The sequence below is a fragment of the Melospiza melodia genome, chromosome 19 (assembly GCF_035770615.1).
Source record: "Melospiza melodia melodia isolate bMelMel2 chromosome 19, bMelMel2.pri, whole genome shotgun sequence".
Classification (NCBI taxonomy): Eukaryota; Metazoa; Chordata; class Aves; order Passeriformes; family Passerellidae; genus Melospiza; species Melospiza melodia.
The window spans coordinates 15,750,112-15,773,395 of NC_086212.1; the positions used below are offsets into that span (position 1 = coordinate 15,750,112).

General features: G+C 41.3%; 1 protein-coding gene across 1 annotated transcript in view; it reads left to right on the forward strand.

The window, feature by feature from the left end:
* The window catches only part of PREX1 (phosphatidylinositol-3,4,5-trisphosphate dependent Rac exchange factor 1), a 114,388-nt gene that overhangs the window by 47,395 nt on the left and 43,709 nt on the right, over positions 1-23,284 (forward strand). Inside the window, exons 2-7 of the mRNA XM_063172680.1 lie at positions 3,664-3,735; positions 5,094-5,216; positions 9,964-10,068; positions 12,883-12,984; positions 19,630-19,791; positions 20,196-20,329. Coding sequence (XP_063028750.1) covers positions 3,664-3,735; positions 5,094-5,216; positions 9,964-10,068; positions 12,883-12,984; positions 19,630-19,791; positions 20,196-20,329 — 698 coding nt within the window. The remainder of the gene's footprint in view (positions 1-3,663; positions 3,736-5,093; positions 5,217-9,963; positions 10,069-12,882; positions 12,985-19,629; positions 19,792-20,195; positions 20,330-23,284) is intronic.

Genomic DNA, 23,284 nt, shown 5'->3' on the forward strand with positions numbered 1-23,284 from the left:
GGGAGCAATGCAGTGTGGGGGGATAAGGAGGAAAGATGTCAGCCATCTTCTTATCTCTGCTCTTTGTGAAATTGTTACCCTTGTAAGTCCTGACCAGGGTACAACAAGAAGACAGAAGGAAGCAGAGCCTACTTTTGTTGTCTGTTCATCAGTTTCAGCTCTTCAACAGTCTCAGTGATCTGCAGTTGGTTGTTGTTTCAGTTATACCTGATAGTTTCAGAGAAGAGGAAACCAACAGCATATGCCACAGTAGAGATTTCTGCTCTTGGTTGCAATGGAGAGGTGATTGTGATCATCTTGCAGTGTCCTAGGAATGATTTCAGAGTCCGTAGGTCATACTTCCAAGGTCTCCTAAGAAAGCTGACCCCCATGCTTCCACATCTCCTTGGAGGCTAGTTGCTGCACAGATTGAAGGTGTTGCGGATGGAAAGGGTTATACTGTGGAGTCCCTGAAAGCTCGTTGTGAAAAGTGCCAAGGAACAGACCCCTTGAATTTATATATGACTTGTGTAGAGTGTGAAGAGGTTGGAGTAGCCAGAGAGAATGTCTCACTAACTTTAGTGACCAGACAAGCTTTCACCTTTTCAACTAATTCCTCTTCTATAACAAAATATTTTGGAATGTAAATAAGATATAGGCATGAGTTCACAGGATGAATTTTTTAAAATATTCATCTACCACCACCATCTCTCTTTTGGCATCACTTTTGTGATGTTCTGGTCCAAATAAGAATCTGATTTTCCAGCTAAATCAATAGGTCTCATGAAATATCATAGCACTCCCTTCCCCCAAAAGAGTTGCACACTACTTGTGTAATAGTTCTTGGAGTCTGTGTCACCAGGTGACTAGAGGGCTAGTGCTGGTACAGATGAGCTTAGACCCTAATAAAACAAGCAGCGCAGAAAAATCACTGGGGAAATTTGGGAAATGCTGATCTGAATGTCAGAATAACATCTCTGGGAAAAGGGTTGCTTTTTCCAAGCAGGAAGTGGTTTGGAAGAAAGTGGTGTTGCCATGTGAACGGGACATGCAGCATTATCTCCGTGAGCTGCTGTTTAATAGCTTGTGGTTTTCACACTTTTTATTTGAATGACTGTGTTGCAAAAGATTCTTCTTGCACCTCTGTAGGTATTGAAAAATGGGGAACAAACTTGTTCCGCATCCACTAAGTTTTGTTAATTTGAGGGGAATTGCATTTCAGAATGTAGACTATTAAATTTGTAAGGCCAAAATATTTTGTAACTGTCTTGTTTTATTATTACTGGATAGACTGCTATCCATGCGCATGAAGGCAAATCAGAAGCTGTAGGAGATTTGAAAGACTATCTACAAAGTTGATTGTTTCCCTTCAAGGTCTTTCATCCTTCTTCCTCTCTCTGCTTCTATGCCTTTTTTATTTTTCATTTGTTTTTCCTATCTTCTTTTCTCCCTTTCTTGTGCTCACATCATGTGGTCTTTTCAGACAAGCATCATAGAAAAGCTGTTTTTTAGATTAACAGTCTCCACTTTTTTATTGAGTGGCCTGTAACAGCTAATGTGATTTGCACTTCCTGTATACAGCTTTCTATTATTAGACCCTTCATACTGGGACTGACGTGCAGGTAATTATTAGTCACTAGTGGAGCTGCTAATTATGTAGATTAATTGATCATTTCAGTTGGGTTTGTTGTCTCCAAACATGTTTGTGATTAAAGCAAGGAAAATCACTGCCTGACTTACTGTTAGCGAATGAGTGTCTCTAGAATGATGTGCCACCTTGTATGACTCAGGTGCCTGGTTACTAATGCTGAGCTCTCACACCCAGAGCTGAGGTGGGAGTGCAGCAGCTGTTCCTCCTGTCATCAGGAATCATGCTGAACACTTCATCTCAGGCAGTTCCTTGACTGCTGCTGAGTGCTACAGTTCCTGGCCAGATTATTGTCAGGATGAACTGGCTAGTCCTTACAAAATAACCCTTCTGTCACTAGCACGTGTCCTGTTCCTTTGATGCAGGAATCTATTCTTCAAACTTCTTAGTCCCCACAAACTCCTTTGAGTTCTCCGTATCTAGCTGGAATCTAGCCAAGATCTTTCTGTTTAGCAGTACTAGAGGAGCAATGTGGTTATGGTCCCTGAAATTTGTTCAAAAGCGGGTTGAAAATCCAGGGCTAAAAACAAATGTAGGGTCTCTATGCTTCATTAATTAATGTGTTTTACTGGTACCTGCCCTGTAAAGTGTGAATGGCTGATGAATGACAGAGAGCAATGCCTTAGCTGGAACAGAGACGTGCCCCTTTTAGAGCTGAAAGCCAGAGGAACATGTTCACTGTGTGCCAAACAAAACACCAGAGATGAAGGCATTCCATAAGCTGTAAGTTTGGTTCAGTGGCATTGCTTCTTAACAGGTTGTAAGCTGCTGCTGATCCCAGCAGGCAAAAGGGAAAAAGCAAAAGTGGAGCGTGCACCAGTTGACATGGACCTTGCTCAGGAATAGTTCAGCTTTTAAAGGCTTTTTGTTATCAAGCTGTAAGAAAGCTGCTTTGTGCCCTAAATAAAGATATGACCAACTTCCCCTCACTCTCTCAGGTGGGTAAGAGAAGTTCTTTCATCCTTGTTCACTGCATTCCCCAGGGCTCACTCCTTTGTATGGGAGGCAAGTTAGAAATCACTGACAGGACTAGAGAATAAAGCTCTCTTCCCTTCTTTGCAGACGTTATGTAGTTTATTGCAGCAGATTCTGTCCTCAGTGGTTGCCTTTCAGTCTCTCCTGCAGGTATTTCCATCTCTGCTGATGCCTGTGGATAGGAAAATCCCCTGCTCTCAGTTCAGGAGTGCCTTTTAACCAGTAGTTGCTAAACCAGTGGAGTCTTGAGATGGAAATCCCATGAAGTATTCTTTTCTAAACTCTTTCTACTGAATCAAATAGGTTTGTGGGTGTGTTCAGTGCAAATGCAAGTAGGTCCTCCCAACTTCCAGTAGCCAGAGTTATGCTTTTCAGGCTGATATTCAGATCACTCTCCATTTGTATCTGGCAGATTTTTATTGATTTGACTGTTAAAGCCAGAGTTGTGCAGAGCTGAGAGAAGGGGAAACCCAACCTAAGTGAAAAGTTCTAGCATTGCTTTGGCTTTTTTTAACCCACTGAAATAAAGTGAGCAGGACAGTGTATCACAGACACTGTCTGGTGATTTCCATTCCCCTTCCCCGCATACTGAGACTGTTGAACTTGTCCCTAGCCCCAGCTCATGGCTCTGATGTGTCTCAGCTCTAGCAGTGTGACTGTCCCTTCCCTGTTACTGCAGTCCCTTGCTGACACACACCTCTGTGGGCCAAGCACGCTGCCCCAGGGACGGAACAGCTGCATCCTGTAGACAGGGGAAACCTTCAGAGGAGCCAGTGGACCCTGCTGTTGTCTACTGCAAGTAACAGATAATTAAAGCTAAAGGCTTCCACAAAGAGAAGACGTTTATTGTCAAGCAAAGCCCAACAGCTTGTGGGAAATGTCTTTGGTAGTGCCTGTGTGCAGCCTGGGGTATCTGTGGTGGGAAGTTCCTAAATGTTTACATTCTTTCAGTCTTAAAGGTTACCAGCCAAATTGTGTGGATGGGAACCTAGAGGAAACAAAAGAGTGAAATCAAACTATTATCAAACAACTGGAACATAAATCTTCTTTTATCTCTGCAGGCATTTCTTCACCGGATCCGACAGAATGCAGTGGACAAAGCTGAGAAGTACATAACAGAGGAGAATGTTAAGGTATTTCTTCTGTCTTCCTTGTTTTCTTGGTAGGTGAAGTGATTTGCAATGAAAGGCTAGATTCAGGGATATGAATACCAGATATCCTCTTGTCATATTGATGCTTATTATTAAGCTGATTCCCTAAGGAAAGGAGCTCATGTTGATAGTTTATCTGTCAATCTGTTTGCCCTTTCTTATAGCTGTCATCTTCCAGTAATTTTTCATATCACCAGCTAGTTTTAGTGAAATTTGACAACAGTGTAGTGTTCTCAGAAATAGTAACTTTTGGCAAGATTTGTGAAATGCTGAGTAGAGTACTGAGGGGCCATTTCAATGTTTTTGAGAGGAATGGCAAGGAATCCACGCCCTTGTCTGTTTGGCTTGACAGTATTCAGTTAGCCAATTTGCATCTGCTGTTTTCTACTAATAGAAATTTGATAGGGCTTATGAGAAGGAGGCAAGAATTTTCCTTTGTGTTTTTGTGGAAAGGAATTGGGTTTTTGTGGGAGATCTACATATTGTGAGACCCTTGCATGAGGAGGTTCCTGAATGAATTTTGCCCTGGCAATAGTTAAGGGACATAGAGAACTGTGAGGTACAGGCTTCTCTAGTGCCTGTGGTCACAGGGGGTGCATGTTGTTCATTAATGTCATAAATACACAAAACACTTTCCTGTAGTTATTTGGCAAAAAATCTCACCTGTGATAGAATACACATATGCACATGTGTATTCTAGTCACAGGGATCATTTAACTGTCACTATTACCTTGTAATACAAGGTTGAACAAGGGGCCTCTTCCCCTCTACAAGTGCCTTTTGGTGTCACTGAGGTCAGTGAAAGGGAACTCTAAATGCTGCTCTTGAGATTTGTGAGAAATGTATGCTATTCTGTACTCTGAGCAGTGTAAAGCTGGATCCATACAGCAGATTTTGTCTCCTATTTACAGGTATAACCTTGTGTGTGATACCTTCAAGTCCCTTTCTTCCAGAAAGGGATTTCTAATGCATGGGAGGGAAAGGCAAACTACTTCCTGCTTCTGTCTCCTGCAAAATTAATTTGGCCTTGTGGTTCCATTTACCTGGATGTTCTCATAGGAAATATTCTCAAGACTTAAAAGAGATTGTTGGCATTTATCATGCTCAGGAGTCTGCAAAGATAGCCTTAATTTACAGCAGGTATTTCAGTCGATGTAAAGATTTTTATAGGGGGCTAGGAAAGGGGCAAATACAGTGTAATTCATTCTTTACAAGTCCCTGTCTGAGCTCTGGATCCTCTCATGGTAAGTTTAGAGCTCCACAGTATTTTGGCATTAGTATGTAGCAAAAACCACTGACATGTATTAAAACCGAGCAATGTTTTTCTCCTTATGTTTCAGATCTTATTTTCTAACATTGAAGACATTCTTGGTGTTCACAAGGAGTTCCTGGCTGCTCTGGAATTTTGTTTGCAACCAGAACCCCAGTCTCAGCATGAACTGGGAAATGTTTTCTTAAAATTTGTAAGTACAATGACTTAATGCTATCTGAAAATACAGTTTCCTGTCATAAGCTCTCCAGCCCCTTAGCAAGCCCTAATCTCTAAGGCTTGTAGCAATGCTATGACAATGTGTGTCTTGTATGGAAGTTGTAGGTAGGGTGGGAAAAAACTTGTGAATGAGGCTAGAACAATGGACACCACATCAAACTGAGCTAAACAACGATGTATTTTTAGAAACTCTTCCCTTTCCTGTTGAATTTTTAAATTTTTTTCTCACCCATTTGATCGCATTTTATTGCTGAGAATTTGTCTGCTTTTGTTTTAAAAGTTTCAAAAATGCAGTACAATTTCAAGTGCCTCAGAATCAGTATTCCTGCAGGTGCTTGCCTGGTATTGCAGGCAGGGGTGTGTGATGTTCATGCTCCCTGCCCAAACAGCCCTTGCAGCAGCCTGGGTGTCCGTGCAGCCCTTGCAGCAGCCTGGGGTCGTGGGTTGCAGCAGCCGCTCGCTGCCAGTGCTGCGTGTCCCGGCGGGGCTCAGGAGCTTTCCTCACAGCACATGCTCTCACTGTTTCACCCAGGGAGACCATGGGGAACATTTCTTTGGTCTTTTGTTGGGCAGTGTTCTGTTGTTGCAATATGCTCAGAAGTAGTGCTGGAACTTTCTCAGTGCTGCTTTTTCATTATCATCAGATCACAGTGAGTCCTGTGGGGAGCTTGCAGTGAGGAAGTGACAAAAGGCCCCTGAATCTTGAATGTATTGGTGTATCCACTGTTGTGATCACCTAGCAAGGTCATTCCTCGTCCTGATTACGAGTCCAGTACTTGTCAGCAGCCAGATGTTAGCAGAGCTGCTTTTCTTTAGAAACTTGGTGTTAAAAATACTTAAAAATTTGGTGAATAGCTTGAGAATTCTGGAAGCACTGTTTTATCCAGACACTGTATTTTTCTAGTGGACCATGTTTTCTCTAAGTTTGTGTATTGTATATTCTTGTAGCAATCCCCAGATTCACCATGTGGAGTTCCATCAGGCTGCAGTGCTTGGGTCCTCTTCATGAGATTTGTGTATCCTTAATGTCCTCTAGAGTCTACATAGGCCTGACTTTTCCTGGTCTGTCTTGGCCTAGAAGAACCTTACTTGGCAACGATCCACCAGCCTTCAGAAACAGAACACTGCTTTTATAGAATCATGGAATTGTTAAGGTTGGAAAAGACCTGTAGGACCATCAAGTCCCAGCACCACCACCATGTTTGCCATTAAACCATGTGCTCAAGTGCCAGCCACACTGACACCTTTTTTGAATACATCAAGAGATGGTAGTTGTTCTGGGCCCAGTATTGTCCCAAGGACCTTTAGTTCAGAAGGATTCAAGTCTTGAGTAGCACCTAAAGCAAGCGAGCAGATTTTGCAAGAATTCCAAAAAAGAAATTATTGCATACTGTCTTTTTGAAGTATTATAAGACATGATGAAATGTGCTTGCTCTGATACTCAGGTGTGAAAAATTGTTTTCCGTCGGAAGACAGACATTGTCTGCCCTACTGTACTCCATTTGGTTGGGTGATCAGAAATTCATTGTCTGATGGTAGGTGCTAGAGTTTATTCTGGAGCTGCAGTGCAGTGTGGCTGCAACAGGTGGTGTAGAACATCCTTGAATACTCATTCCAAATCCAGTGTACAGCCTTAAACAAAAAGAGCATGTGAGACATGTCTCAGAAGAGGGCACATGGGCTGGCAGTGGAGTGACCACACCTTGTGAGCACAAGCTTGCTTTTGCAGGGCAGGAAAGGGTGTGACTGTGTGTGACTGAGCATAAGGGCAGAGAATTGTCTGATCCTTTATTTCTGATATTGCCATATTGCTAGAGGTTTGGGAATGTAATAGCTAGAATCTTGTTCTAGGGAAATGTGTGTTATGATCATTTTTTGGAGCAATGTTGCATGAGTGATCAGTTTTACTGATCTAAAGTAAGTCTGTGTCATCGGGGATATTGTTACATTGAGAGTTATGTCTTCTGTTCAGGTTTTTGATGTTGACAAGGTTGGTTTCAGCCTGCTTTGAAACAAGAAAATGCCATGCCTTGTTAAAAATATGTTCAAATAAAATGTTGCAGTTTTCTAAATGTCTTATTTGCTTTTTCTGGTCAAAATGGTTTTCAAATTTGCATTAATTTGTAGGCAGTACTAATGAATCTAAAATAATATGTTTGGAGAATAAACTAACCAAACTGAGAACAGTACAGTCTTACTTCTGTCACTAAAACAGAAGGTCTAGCTGTGTATCCAGCAGATTTGCTGAGTAAGAAAGTGCCATTTTTATCTGGTCACATCTCTGACCATAATTGCACTTTAACCTAGAGCAGCCACAGGTTCAGAATTCCTGGGCTAACGTCTGTAATTATGTAACTGATAATTTCCTCACCAGGCTATGGGAGAACCTAGGACTGAGTATCACCCACAGAGGAAATGAAACACTTCAGACATGGAGCAATTTTAAACATAGTTCTCATATTTGTGGGTCAATGGCATGGGGTACAGCTGGGAAAGACTTGAGGAAAGCACTCTGGTGTGTGTATAATTATTGTACTGTCTTGAGCTTTAGCAAAAGGATTTTTTTCATCACATAAATATAGCCTCCCAAACTCCGGGCACTCAAAGCTGCAGTCAGAAACCTGAGCAGTGACATTTTGTGTGCATTGATGTAACAGATGATTCTGTGTTAATGACTGCTGGTTTTAGCGTCAAGCATGGTACTTGTGTGCATCCAGGGAGTTGAGAAGTGAGTGGAGATGTGGGAAAAACTTCTATGTCTGTTTTACTCTGTAACTCTCCTGTTTTTGTGGTTGACAACAGTCCTGTTGCCTTTTTTCTATTGTGCTGTGGACCCAGGCCTGCCTTTTCCTGCATCTGGTGGTCAGAAACTTTTGTTTCCTTGCAGCTTCCTAGTATTGCACCCCAATAGCAACATGAATGGCTGCTGATGAAGGATAAAAGTCCTGAACATCTGCATTCCATCTCTTTGCACCATACCCTTTGTGGCTGTTGTTTTATTTGCTCTGTACCATTGTTCTTGTGTTTGGACATACATCTATTTATTCTCAGTTCTTTCTTTTGAAGTACAAGGAAAGCAAAAATTAATTAAACCAAACCCAAAAGCATTTTACAGATTCTGAACATGTATAGCTACCATTGAACATCTGACCAGAATGTCAAATTCTCCTAAACTAATATAAATGCAATTTCTTTCCGTTATGACAATAGCAAAGGGAATACCCAGTGACTGCAGCTGCAGTCCCATGTTTTCCCAAACTCCTTCAGCTGGCAGTAGTTCTTTGCTTGGATCACTGTGAGTGGTCTTAAAAGTACCTAGATGCTGAAAGTACCTTCAGCTGACACAGGAAGAGTGCTAGGACTCCAATCAAAACTCAAAAAAATTAACTTCCAAATTTTGGGGAGATTAAAAGGTTCAGATAGAATGTTTTCAGACCAGAATCCTGCTGTGAATGCAGCAGCAAACTCTGGAAGGCATTGGCTACATGACTTGGTGCTCTGAGAAAGCCTCACATATTACCCTGCAGAGTGCCACACTAATGCTTTGAAATTATTTTTGATATGCAAATTAGCTTGTCTGGGTACCTCCACATGGTGCTGCATTATGGCATAGAAGCTAACCTGAACCAGGAAATAAAGTGCTATCCTGAGAAGCACTCAAAACCGATGTTTTTTGGCTTCTGAATCATTCATTTTGCCTAAAGCCTAATACAATCTCATGACCCTCCTTTTATTCTGGTGAATGCAATAGTGGAAGCTCTGAATATAGTTGCTGAAAGTTCAGCCCTTCCTCCCAGCTTTGAGAGGATCAACTTGGCTCTTGCTGTATCTGCTCAGCATGGAAATAGTTGTTCCTGCTTCTTTTGTGAATCACTCCAGTGTTTCCAGATATCTAGTGTTTGCAATGGGTTCAGCATCTCTGATCATTTTAGACCGAAGGAGTTGCAGTGTGTTTGAATCTGAAAATCAGTAGAACAGAACTTGCTGACCCTGACCTACCAGCTGACCTTCATTTCTTAACAGGGGATTTCATTCCAGCATGTGTTGGTGGGTGTGACATGTCCCAGTGTTAGTAGCTCAATCTAATTGTGAAGCTACCCTTCCCTTCCTTTATTATCTGTAATACATTGGGTATTTGGTGTGTATTTGGTGAAATTCTTCCAGTTACAGAAACTATTATATATATATCTGTTAAGTTTTGTCTGCTGCTTGTTTCAGAACACAGTAAACCAGCCAACCTACTGAGGCCTGGCTTCTCACTGTTGAAAGGCAGGGGATTTCCAGCTGACTGCTTTGTGTTATAGTTCCCCTCCAGATCTCAGAGCTTTTTTCAGGCCTTGGCTCTTCCACTTGGCTTTCTTCCTCCTGCAGGAGTGGTGAGCCCCCTTGCTCCTGGCTTTGTTTTGCTTCTGGCTACTTCCATCCCAAGATAGCAAAATTCCTCCTTTCAGGAAAGAATACCAATGATCTCAGTGAAGCATTAAGAGGAAAAGTGCTGAAAGTCTCAGTGCTCAGAAAAGTCTCTGTTAACTTACAACAGTAAGTCAGGAATTAGTGAGAACCTATATACAGTACTCACATTAAGAGTGTCACCCACTTCCTGAAAACTCCAATGCTAATGCCACTTGGAGTCTGTTTATAAATAATTTGGTAGCAGACTGCGGCAGAATAATCTCTCCAATGGTGTCTGAGTCAATAAGTCACTTTGTTTTTCCTTGCAGAAAGACAAATTCTTTGTGTATGAGGAGTACTGTAGCAACCATGAGAAGGCACTCAGACTGCTGATGGAATTGAACAAGATCCCCACAGTGAGAACATTCCTTCTGGTAAGCACCTTCTCTAGCACTCTTGACTCAATGATCTGACTTTGCCCTGTGCTCATAATAACTCTTTGCTATCCCAGGAATGCTGGGCATTTTGCAGGTATTACCCACTGCCAGGTATGGAGCACTCGGGGTGGAGGGGTACTGAAATCACTGATGACTTGAGGCACAGAACTGAGCAGTACCAGCAGGAGTGATAGCAGTGGAAACAAGGAAGATTTTCTTTTTAAAAAATAACAGAAAAAACAAGCACAGATGAAAGGAATAATGCAGTAAGTCAGCAGCAAGACTGAGGCTAGTTCCCATTGGATTTGATCCCCTGCTCAGTTCTCTGACCAATTCACCATTTGCAGGCTAATGAAAAAAATGTGACCTGCTTCTGGCACCCTTTTCTCCATGAATCCAGTTGTGGACATGAAATGTAGTCCGGATGAATTGTTTTGAGTGCATCATTGCTGCTCAAATCAAAAGTAACCTAACTCCCATCCAAGGAGGGACTGTGGCCATATAGCCTTCAAACACGCCTTAGAGGCTGGACTGGGAGGAGAAGCAGTCAGTGGGCACTGCCTTCTACTGCTGCATTCCTTACTTTCCTTTCTTGGTTGTTTCTCTTCTTTACTTTCACCCGAATTCTGCTTGATTTTTGAATGTCTTGTTTTCTTGACCATGGATGAGTGGCATTTGTAACGGGGGTGGCACATAGGTGAGGGAATAATTTGTCGCATCAGCTTTTTTCCTAGTAAATTCTGTGAAGTGAAATAAAGACTGTTTTTCTTGCAAAGGACCTGCTTTTCTTTCTGCTCTTTTTTTTTTTTGCTTCCTGTGAAAGTTCTGTTCTTTCCCAGTGTAGTACAGCGACATATAAACATCAGTCACAAGCAGGGCCAGAGCATTCCTTTAGCCACAAGATACGGGCCGCAGAGGGAGCCTACCCTCGTGCTGTAGCGTAGGCAGAGTCACTTTGTCATGTCTGAGTTTTAATGAACCTTATTAAACCATTATTTTAAATTACTAAATGACCCTTACCTTGTTCATGAGGTTTTTTTTGAGTGCTTCTGCTGAGGGAAACCAATGAGAAAGGTGAGGGAAGGTGCATGTAAACCATGTCCTTCCCAACCTTCAGAATGTTCTCCACTTCCACTGAATTGACAAAGTTTTCTGTTCGTGTTAGAGACAGCAGCTGGCAAACTGATTACGAGGTACAACAAAGATGTCACACTGTCTACTGTGGCTTACTGCAGCACCTGAATCCAGGAGACTTAAAATTGCAGTAAATATGGGAAGAAGGGCTGCACTGATGTGTCTGCTTAGCTGTGGTAGTTTCTTCCAGGCCTCCCAAACCAGTGCTACAATGCTGCTATGCAGAGAAGGCAGCACTAAAGTACAAAGCTTTACTTGTGAAGATAGATTTGGCCCAATTGCCCCCTCACAGCTGCTGAAACACAGAATGTGAGAATGTGTCTGAAAAGTCAGTAAGTGTTAAAGGGCAGTTTTGAGCCCAGAGCTAGAGAGAGGGCTGTAAAAAGAGATGGCAAGAATTAAATCACTTGGGACTTGGAAATTGGACAGGGAGCATTGTGAGCTGGGTAGCCAATGCCACAGATCTAGAATAGCCTGGGGACAGGTTATTTTACAGACAATTGTCTCTTAAAAACACCAGTTGGGACTTAGGAGATTTAATGTATGATGCCTGTGGACATTCCTTGAAGAGAAGAATTGAAGAGCTACAGCCAGAAAGCTCACTAAATTTCCGAGTGTGTCTGAGCCACAGCACGCATTTCACAGGGGACAACACTACTGGTGATGCCTCAAAGCAGGCACTTCTTGGCTGAACTGCATTTAAAGTTCACCTTCTGTGTTGACAGGACAGGTTTGCAACTGGAGTGACTTTTGGAGCAAAGTCCATATTCATGGTTGAGCATAGGAATGTGGACATAGTTCATCTGAAATAGACTTGAAGGCCACCTGAAGTTCTTACCTGTCTCTGGCAGCAACCAGTAGTAGAATCATCAGGGAATGCGTAAAAAGCTTACAGTAGGGCAGTGTTGATTTGTCACAAAGATTACAGATTATTGTTACAAATTAAGGACAGTTCAAGGACTATAAGAGTTGTTTTTTTCCCACTGTCATCCCCTGTTCTTAAACTCCCCTTCTATATCAATCCTGAGAAATGAATTTCCATAAACTCTGGAGAAGTTCCATGTGTGCTGGTTAGCCAGCCAGTGTGCCCAGGCTGTTTGTCCAGCTGTGCTCAGGCATAATGTTTTGCCAGAGAAGTGGTGGATGTTATGCAGATGACTAATTTGTTTCAATTCCAGTTCAGTTCAAACACAACAATTGGACTAAAGTTAATTACATGATTACTAGTTAGTAGGCTTTATTTTAGCCTTCAAGAGTTTTCTGGACTGACTGTATACAACTTTACATAGTGAACAAAGACAACAGGTCGTATCCATTGTGGAGGTAAATTGGATTATTTTAAGTAATGGTCCATCTAGGTTTGCTGTTTGCTATCATATCATTAGAATAGTTTTTGAGTCACCAGCTGTATAGTATTTCTCTGAGAAGATACTATTCTGCGCAGCCATTGTTATCCACTGCAAAGTTTCTTTTGCTGATGCCTGCAGAACTTTGCAGACTTGATGGCTGTATGTCAGACTTGATGACTGTATGGTGAATGAAATGCCATTTCCTGTACCTTAGGTATGGTAAAGTGCTTTCTCACCATAAGGCATGTTTTAGAAATGCAAAATTGTGTCAAAAATCATCTGAAAGCTTTGTGTCTGAGGTAACATTTGTTTCTTTTTTTGATTATAGAGTTGCATGCTCTTGGGAGGCAGAAAGACAACAGACATTCCACTAGAGGGTTATCTGCTGACTCCAATTCAGAGAATTTGCAAATATCCTCTTCTGCTCAAGGTAAACCAGAGAAAGTATTTCTTGAGATGATTGTTTTATTCTTGGAGTGATTCTGCTTTTTTTTTTTAGCCCTGACTTTTGTTGCCACTATTGCTTTCCTGATTTACACTTCTGAAAGTTGGATTTTCTCTGAAGAAAATTGCTTTTTACGGGTACGGGCAAAAATCTCCCTGATGATGGCAGGCTGCTAAATCCTGTTATGGTCTGGGTAGAGCAGACAGGGTGACTTACTGACTAACCAAAGCCTTTTGACTTCAGTGCTCTTTAGATGTTTATTGAGGCTTGTGCAGGCTGTTTGAGCCACTTCCTGTAAAGCTGAGTTCAGCTAGAATTGTGCCTGTGTTCTGAGGGACTGGATGGCTCTGGGGACTCATGATGGGTTATATTTCTTCTGACAAGGTCTCTAGTTTGATGGTGAGCAGGTCAGTAATGATCAAAATCCTTTATCTTCGGACAGCTGTTTGGCAGCTTGTTTGAAAACTCTTTGGTTGTCTCAGACGAGTTCTCAATGCGGAGGTGTCAATCCAGAAATGACTATGGTATGTGGCACTAATTGGCCCCCTTGCTAATATTCTTGCCTGAGAAGATAAAGGACCTGAAAAGGGCTAACTTGCCTCTTATCCTTCCTGGTCAGGGCTGGGTCACCTGCCTGATGGGGACAAGAAGAGGGAAAAGGAGAAAGCAGTTTCTGGGAGAGCTTGCATCCCAGTGGCCTGGTAGATACTCTGTGGCTAACAGTCATCAATCTTCCATGATGTCAGTCTCTTCCTCAGCTAGAGCCACACTGTGTTTACTAAAAGAAAAGTAATTAAAAAAAAAATAGAAATACTTTCCCTCACATTTTGAAAGAAAAGTCCCTTTATGAGTTCTGTAAGAAAGTAAGAACTCTGTGATGAATGTATGTCAAAACTCCTGGGGACCAAACATCCTTTCTTTGAAAGCCAAAGCCAATACCACCAAGATGAAGACTGAAACAGAGTTTCTTGCTTTCTAGCCACAGTGGGTTAAATATGAATTTGCCCTACCTGTGCCTACACTTGGTCCTGACCCAGACCCATGTGTACCTGTTGAAGAAACAGCTTTGCAGGGAGGGGCTGTGATGGGGCATCTTGTGGGGATGCATTCTATTTTGCTATGGATTTCTTCTTGTATATAGGCTGATAAAGATCACACACTAGTTGAAACTTCCTGGATAGGAAATAAAAGTTTTAAGAAAAAGCAAAGAGGAATTAAGTTTTTAATCTGCCTCAGTCAGTGAAATAATAGCATAACACTAGGAGTTGTTCAGCTCAGAAAATATCAGTGACTGTTATAAAGTGTAATTGATTCTGATTGTCAAAGGTAGTGAATTCATAGCAAATAAGTTGTGTCCCATTCAAGACTTATTTGATAGTTGCTAGCATTAAATTACCAGAGCAGACACAAATGTCTCAGACATGAGAACACTTAAGGGAAAACACAGCCAGATTTTATTTATGCTGACCAGGAAAATGCAGCTCTCCAAGCAAGGGAAAAAAGAGATAGATTTAAAAATAGCGTAACCTTCAAATTAAGTGTTTGCTCTCCCTTTGCTCCTGAACTTCAGTTATGGCTCCTGAAATAGCTCTTTTGTATTCATGGGGATTGGATCTTGCTTGATCTAATTCCCAGGGCAAACAGATACTATTGTATTCTAGTTGATGAGAAGAGTCTTAGACCAAAGCTAGCCTACTTTCCTCTTTTACGTTGTTTTTGGCAAGAGTTTATAAACATCTAGATTATCTGGTAACTTTGATATGACCATGTCTAGTGTAAGTATTTAATGTAGCTAAGTGGTGGGTTTGATAAAGCTAGTATGCACAAGGTAATTCAGACTCGATTGTGTTTGAAAGTAAACTGAAGTAGTAAGGTAAGGCACATATTTTAAATACTGTAACAACTTAATAACATATATGTGTGTTCTTCTTCAGAGCAATAAAATCTGGCATGGAGTTGATTTGAGTTACTTAATTTGGAATAATACACTAGAATATCTCCAACTACTGATCCACTATAAGCTTTGCAGTAATTTCCAATGAAATATATCATCCTGCAACACGTGACCTTATGTTTTCTCATGCTCTGATGAAGCTGTTTGGGTTTTTTAAACTAACATATGATGGAGACATAACAATGATCCAGATGATGGTGGCCAATACGTTTCAATTTTATTTGTAGTTTCCCATTTTTTGTGACACAAACATTGCAGCTTTGAAGTGCCTGACTGTAAACAGGTTTTTGGATGGGTTTTTCAGTTTGGGGATTTTTTCTGGGGAGAAGGGGGAGAGGGTGGGATCTTTTTTTGTGGGTGGGCTTTGTTGGGGTTTTTTTGATTGGGGTTGGGGGCTTGAGTTTTACAATTTTTGTTGCTTTTTCTCTGTCTAGTTTGCAAGCCTTTTGTGTGGTTTGAAGGATGCGACTCAAACTTAGCTATGGCACTTCATAATCTCTGCACAAATAGAGAAATAGCAATATTAGTATTTGTGCCCCAGTGCAGTTCTTGTCTGCTTCAGACAACATACAAGAAAATTAGTGTAGAATTTGTCAGTCAGTAAATTAGTTCCTATAACTGAGAAAGGGGCTTGAACTAGACTGGAGCAAAATAAAACTGTTGGCTGTGATGGGCATTGTTTTTTGGGAATAAGGAAGGTAGCAGAGATGAAGGACACACAGCACGAGTGGGTGGCTGGAGAACTCTCGGGCTGTCTGTCTCTGCCCTGAGATGTGTGGGATGGTTCTGAGGCAGCCCGCGCTTTTGAAGAATGAGTCTGGACTGTTCGCTTTTTTGGTCTTCAGGTTGTTTATTATTTCCTATCTACAAAATTTTCTTTTTGCCCAGCTGAGATCTGCTCAGCAAGGCAGCCACAGGCACTCTGACCGCCCCTGAGGCAGTGTCATCTTTTTATACTACAAACTACGTATAACATATTTACTTTTAATTCCCAATACCTATCACCTATGTTAGACAGTGCGCTTCTATTCTAAACCAATCCCCAAGTGCTAACATCACAGCAGAAAATGGAGAACAGGAGGAAGAAGAAGGACTAGACATGCCCTGATTCCTCCATCTTGTCCCCATAACCCCCATTCCAAAAGATCCTAAAACCTACATTTTCACCCTGTGAACACCTTGTTTTTATACCATTCAAACCTGTGTGGCTTTCACATCCCCATGCCAAGCTGGCAATTCGTTGGAAGGATCAAAATCAAGCCACCAGGTGTTCCGGGCAGAATGCCAGGGTCTCCGAGTCCCCCGACGGGAACATCGGCAACTCTGGACATCCGGAGGGATGTGCTGATTTCCCACAGAGAACTTGCCGAGCAGATCTTCTAGCATGGGGTTTGGGTGAAGGCAGCTCTGTCTCGCTTGTTCTAATTGTGGGACTCTATTAACTAATCTCAACTCTACTGCTTAAGAGTAGAAGCAGCTGTTGTGTAAACCAGTCTCTGAACAAAAATAGTCTTTTCCCCTTAATAAAGAGCATTTCTGTCAGCAAGAAGCAAACCCTGGGGCAGTGGTAATCATGAGTTAATCACACCATCGTGTGGGGATTAGGCACAGTCACTTCTGTCTCCCTCTGGCACAGGAGGAATGCACAGCACATGACAGCCGCACCCTGCTGCTCTTGGGAGCCCAGAGCCCACAGGGCTTGGACCTTGCCTGAGGTCTGGTCTGTTGAAGATTTGCTCAAACTCCAGCCAGAAATGCACATTCCACCCTAATCCTTTAAAAATATCTGAGGGCATACAACTCCATGGGCAATTAGGACAGTAATTATGTATTGCTTCATGTGGAGAAGAGTTTTTCTGGCCCTGGGAGGGGCAGAAAAACCTGTATGCAGAGAGGAGTCACCAGAGTCAGAATCCCCTGGAAAGGAGAGCCCAGCAGTGAGGCATACACAGGCCTTCATGAATCACTGCCTGCACTTGGAAAAGGAAAGATGGGAAGCCACTGGTGGGAATACAGAACAGGATGAAGGAAGCTTACCTTATTGCTTCCCTCACCTCTCCATTCCTCTTGTAGCTGTTCCAGAAACAGAATCTTCTATTTGGCCGTAATTGAATATAATTGTCTTTGGAGGATTGGCTTTTTCTCCCCCCCTTCCCTCCTCCAAGAAAAGTTGTGTTGCTCTTAGGTTCATGACATTGTGTGGTTGAAATCCAATTCTATGTAGCATAATATTAAAAATTGTCTATTCCCTAAAGAGCTCTAAGGAGCACTGTCAATTTATAAATCATGCTTTTGTCTTCCACACATATATAAAATCACAAATAAGTGCTGATATTTATAAAACCAGAAACATTTTTATTGCATTTTAAGTTAGCATATGTTGTAGGTTTAGTGGCATGTTGAAGCTAATCTATTTTATCTGATCCACCATTGCTTGTCAAGTGTTTACCCTGCAGAGACATTGACATAAAGTAAAAGTTTTAACAGAACACAGAATAAAAAACAATATTGTGATTTGCAGGCACACAGAGGAAGTCTGATGTATCATTTATTTTATGCTTAGTAAAGGCAGATGTTACGAGCTGTAAAATACAAGTATAAAACTGCCAGGAACATATATGTTTACAGAAAGGTGGTTTGGGTTTTTGTTGCCTTTTTTTTTTCTTTTTTTAGCACATTTGGAGCTGAACTGTTGATTAACTTAACTTTTTGAACTGATAAAGGAGTGTGTTGTCTCTTGTTATCTCTGTGAAGCTCTGTTGCTCAGCAGGCCAGCGAGGGTCGCAGCTCTGAGCTCTGAGGCCATGGTCGGTGTGTGCCAGAGCAGGCCAGCCTGGCAGCAGGGATCTGCACCAGCCAGTGCACAGTGTCAGCAGCCCATGGACAAAGTCCATGTTAGGCCATGCCCGAGTGTCCTCAGGGGAGTAAAGGTAGGAGGAAGGAATTTCTCAAATAAAGGAATGTGTAACTTTCAGCTGTGAAGTGTATTTGCTGTCAGTTTGAAGTACACAGTCAATATTGTGCAATGAGGGAGGACATGGGGAAGGATGTCAGAGACTTCTTAAAAAAAAAGAAAAAAAGAAAAGTGTCTTTTATTAATTATTTTAAGAAACTCCTGACAAGAAGTAGTTCTCTCTAACTGGCAGCAGCCTTATTTCCTGACCCTATTAGCACACAAGTTGCAGTACAGGAGATAGCAATTCCAGACAACGATGTCTGTGGGCTTTGTGGAGGATAAGGGTTACCCAGGTATTGCCATACTGGGCTGTCTTTCAGCTGTCTTTGAAAATGTTGTCAAATGCTCTTAGAGTTTACACATCATAAATGTGTCACTAAAAGAAATAAGTACCCAGAGCTCTCTCCCTGTGTTTCAGAAGTGCTGAGCTCTGCTCTTTTGGGAAAAAGGGCAGTGTCAGGATAGCACGGCTTTGCCTTGGACAGCTTCAGACAGGGCTGTGGAGGGGCAGTGCCAGTCCCAGCCAGCACCCTCCCTGCTGGTCCCAGCCTTCTCTCCTGCTCCCAGGGTGTGACTGGAATGGGGAAGATGCTGTTTGTTGCAGCAGGGCGTGCTGTGAATGAAGCGGTCTTTCTCTGTGTTTTGGGGATATTTCTGAATGGGATGTTTAGACAGTGCTAGTGTGTACATACCTGTTCCCAGTGCAGTATGGGTGACACTGCAGCTGCAGAACTTCACTGATTTTTAGTGAGAGTAATCTGTTTTGCAATCACAGAGGCTAGGGTCACCAAAGTGTAACACCTGTCTCCTGCCTTTGCTTTTTGCACATTTACTTTTCTTGCCTCACTTTCAGCAAAAGTAAAGACTTCCACAGGGAATTTCATTTTGATATCAACTGACATTTGTAGCAGTAAGCCTCCTTTTCCTGTGCATCTTTTACTCTGTAAATCACAGATGGGTGGAAGCAGTCTAGCTCCAGATCACAGTACTGGGCAGGCTCTCTGGCTGTATTCAAATTCATTCTTGTGTCTCGTGCAGAATGATGCAATTCAGCAGCACAGGACTTTTAAACAACCAAATAATACATTGGGGCAAAAGATAGTGAGGAAGTTAAGTATTTCAGTCTTAAACACCATATTATGTATGAAGGTTAAATTACCAGCCATATTTTAGATTTCTTTAATGTATTCTTATTCAAATGTGGCTGACTATGAAATACTATTGGTCTAAAAAAAATGATTAATTGTGAGTTGACAGTGGTTGCCCCTTTTGCCAAATACTGTCAGGTTCTGAGTTTTGCCTCTGCTGTTTTTCAGTGGACAGGGCTTAACTGGGCTGTTATGCTTTGACACAAGTGAAGCAGAGACTCTTATGGACTACTTCAGAGCCCAGGTGTTGTTTGTCTTGACCTCAGGACACATGCCCCAGCCTTCTAAACATACAAAGTAAACATATCTGACACAGCAAAACATACTTGAGCTCTGTTAATGTAGCTCTCTTAATATTTAACATGAGCAATTGCCTCATTTATTTAACAGCATTCATATTAACCCTGTACACATGAAGAATAGAGAACAGCATCTGCAGTAAAATGCCTCCAAATTCTCTTTAGTTTTGCAATGGTTCTGGCATTTTCTTGTAGGATTGCTTGCTAATGCTCAGACCTTTCCATGAACCACTTCTCAGTTTCCATGTTTTCTCTTTTTTTTTTTTTAATAAGGAATTAGCTAAGAGGACTCCCTCCAAGCATCCTGATCACCCAGCTGTCCAGAATGCATTGCAGGCAATGAAGACAGTCTGTACAAATATCAACGAGACCAAGAGACAGATGGAGAAACTGGAAGCTCTTGAACAGTTGCAGTCCCACATCGAAGGATGGGAGGTAGGATGCAGGACCAGCAAGCTCCCTGGAGGCTGTTCACTGCGTGGTTTAATGACTCATGTTGCGCACAGGGATTTCTGTTTCTTTTGTGATGTGTAAACACTCTTGAAGGTGTGGGCAGCATCACACAGAGGAATTTGGAATTTAAAGTGTATTTGTGTGTGCAGGCTGGTGCTAAATTGTAGCAGAACAAGAAGATTATGAAAGAAAGGAAGGTGTTAGAGCTAGATTGGAGCTGACATTTCTGATGGGTAGATCTCACTTGAAAGGCAAATAGATCTGGGTGAAATCCTTATGAGTGCATCAGTTATTTCAGTTTAATGGCAGATAAAATAAGGGCGTGTTAGTAAAAGATGTACATTGTGCACTCATAAAGGAAAGTTAATTTCTTTTTTATGTTTCAGGGGTCAAATCTGACAGATATTTGCACACAGCTCTTGCTGCAAGGGACTTTGTTAAAAATATCAGCAGGAAACATCCAGGAGAGAATGTTCTTTCTATTTGATAATCTCCTGGTCTATTGCAAGAGGAAATCAAGGTGAGTCTCTCTGTATACCCTTCGGAAGACTTGTAGGTGGAAGCTGTGATCATTTACTGATCATTCACTGTATTCTCTGTTGCTTCTGTGGGACTGTCACAGGTGGAAATTTCCTCTGTTCATGGCTAGTTCTATCATTTAGGCAATAGGAGAGAGAAATCACTATGTGGTAGGATAAATATCCCAGGCAGTATCAGAGCGCCCCTTTGAGAAGTGTACAGACCAAAGAGGAATTAAAACAGTGCAGCTAAAGCTCAGGGTGAGTTCTTACAGACAGAAAGCTTCCGAGGGCAGCTGCATCTCCAGGAATAATGTGAAGGTGCCAGCTTATATTGTGAAGTTATGCTAAGCATAAGAGGGTGATGTGGAAAATGCTAAAAAGCCAAGATAGGGGAAAGTGGAAGACTAAGCAAACATAAAATAGGTGCAGGGCCCAGGGGAGTGGGAAAGAGATAAAGATTTGGCTGTTGCTGTCAGTATTTACAGCCCATGTGCTCTGTTTGTTGTCCTTCTTTCCTATCCTGGTAATTTTTTTTTGCATCATCCCATCTGATAAACCTTAAGTATTGTTCAAACCTGCTGCTTGTAATTAAAATAGCATTGGCAGAGTAGAAGGCAACTTGCTTCAGCAGCAATTATATGGTATTTCTGTTCCTGAGCTTTTCACCTTCACAGCCCCAGTCTCATTCTCATGTCTTGGTCTGTTCTGAATTTACAGTGCATTTTCTGCACTCCCTTCTTTTCTACCTCCCTTTCCTGTAATACAATCCTCCTGCTTCAAGTTATACTTTCTTACTGGTGATGGCCAAATAGAACAGCCAACCCAATCAGATATTTTGTAAAACCAGTATTCTCTCCAAAGAAAATTCTAATTTCTCAAAATTTGTGTCTTTTTATCTTTTTTTTTTCTTCTTCTTTCTTGCTTCCCGCCCCCCCCCCCCCCCCCCCCGGGAAATTTTGAAACCATTAAGCTGTGAAAGCTAATTTCAGTAATGTTCAGATTTTTTTGTGTTTTTATAATTTATAATACTGAATTTATACAACCTAAATACAAATTATTAGGTGATGCCTACATTCAAAATTAGATGAGATATAGATGTTTAAACTTTAAAAAATTGCACCATTAAATCTAAAAGACTTAAAATACTTAAAATGTTATCTACCTGAAGCATTCTGACTCTGAAATGATGCATAGGAGAGGAAACACTTCACTTGGACCCTTTACCAGGTTTACCAGAGTCCAAAATTCTGTATGAAACAGAGTTCAGAAATGTATGTGTTTTTTAACAGAAACCATTCATTTAAAAAGCCCAGTTAATTTGATACTAATCTTCTACTACTTCAGAGCTCTTAGAAGCTGTTTTTCTAGCCAGTTTGTAGTTGAGGTTAGCCTAACTCCAGCACTGTCCAGACAGTTTTCCTGAAACACTAAGATTTTGAAAACAAAATGTTTCTAGTGCCCTTTAAGCAGAAGTTTCTTTTTATACAGGAGACATTACCAAGCTCCTCTGTAGTTTGGCTTAATTTTGGAGGAACCTGCTATAACATTTGGATTTCTCGAGGGGTTGGTATTGTTTACCTTTGTCTGACAATGTAACTCAAACTGATGGGATGTTGAGAATCCGATTTCCACTAAAAAGCATAATATTTCATTAAGTCTGCTGGAAGTTGCCTAATGTACAAGATATATTTTGATCACTGAGCTGCCTTAATTTTGGATATTTCTGCTGTCTTGCTGCAATTTATAATTAGTCTACAATGGAAATGAGTGTCTTTTCCTTTGTGTTGGTGTGTCCATTTGGCCAGCTGCTCTCAAATAACTAACATGTTGGTGGGACACACCTTAAAAAATACTGAAACCCCATTAAGAAACTGTCTCTGTCTTCCTAATTTGAGATTAAGCGACTTAGTTTTCATCTCATTGTGTTGTGCTAACTTGTAGAAAGCAGTGGAGTATTTCTTGATTTAAGAATGCAGTCAGAATTCAGGGCTTAGTCTTTGATAAGTAGTCAATAATGCAGCATGCCAATCTGGACATCATATTTTTTCACAATAACATAAATTAGGAGTAGGATTGTCAAACCCAGTGTAAGATGTGTTTAGAATCAGAACTAGATCTGTGATTTTAGTTCTGCAATAGCTCCTTTTGCAGAAATGTAGGGAAGTCTGTCAAACTGATGACATAGATTTTCAGAGCTGAGTATTGTTTTTTAGTTTTAGCAGGATTGTAGACTGCTGTATAAATTGAATCCTGATGTCAGGAACAGTGTGTTTCATGTAGGGAAATAGGCTGAACAGTTGAAGCCCTTTCCCTAGGGCTTCCAGGACAGGTTTTCTTTTGACTTGAGGAGTCGTCTTTAGGAAAGGATCCAAGAGCTTCAAGATCACAGTCCCTGTCAGTCTGATTGGATGTAAATACGTAGTCATCACCAAATGTCTGTTTCTAAAGGTAGTTGTAAAAGAAAAAAATGTTCTGAAAAAATGGGTGATTCTAATCTCACCTCAATTTTACCATAGAAATACCATAGGTATTTCCCTCTAACAAGAAATTTTTTCCTCAGCTGATTTTTACTGCAATACTTTTTGAATCCTACGAAGTACTGGCAAATTGCCGCAGCAGAGCCTTCACTGACTGGAATTTGGACATCTGCCATCTCTTAACGACCATTTATTACCAGTTGTGTTTTGGCTTGCGTAGCAGGGTTATTCTTGGATAGTAAAACACAACAGGTGTTACTTGGATAGTTTTAAACCCATTTTAGCCATAAAAAAGAGAACATAACTTGTCGCAGACATCTTTTTGTGAAAATCCTTTCTTAAGATTTTTCCTGCTGAAGCTGAGAAGTTTCAGCAACAAAATGTAAACAATGATTATCTGCTGCTGTGGAATGCAACAGGTCCATCTGTGATTGGCCCATTTTGAATGTTTATAATTAATGACCAGTCAAGAACCGA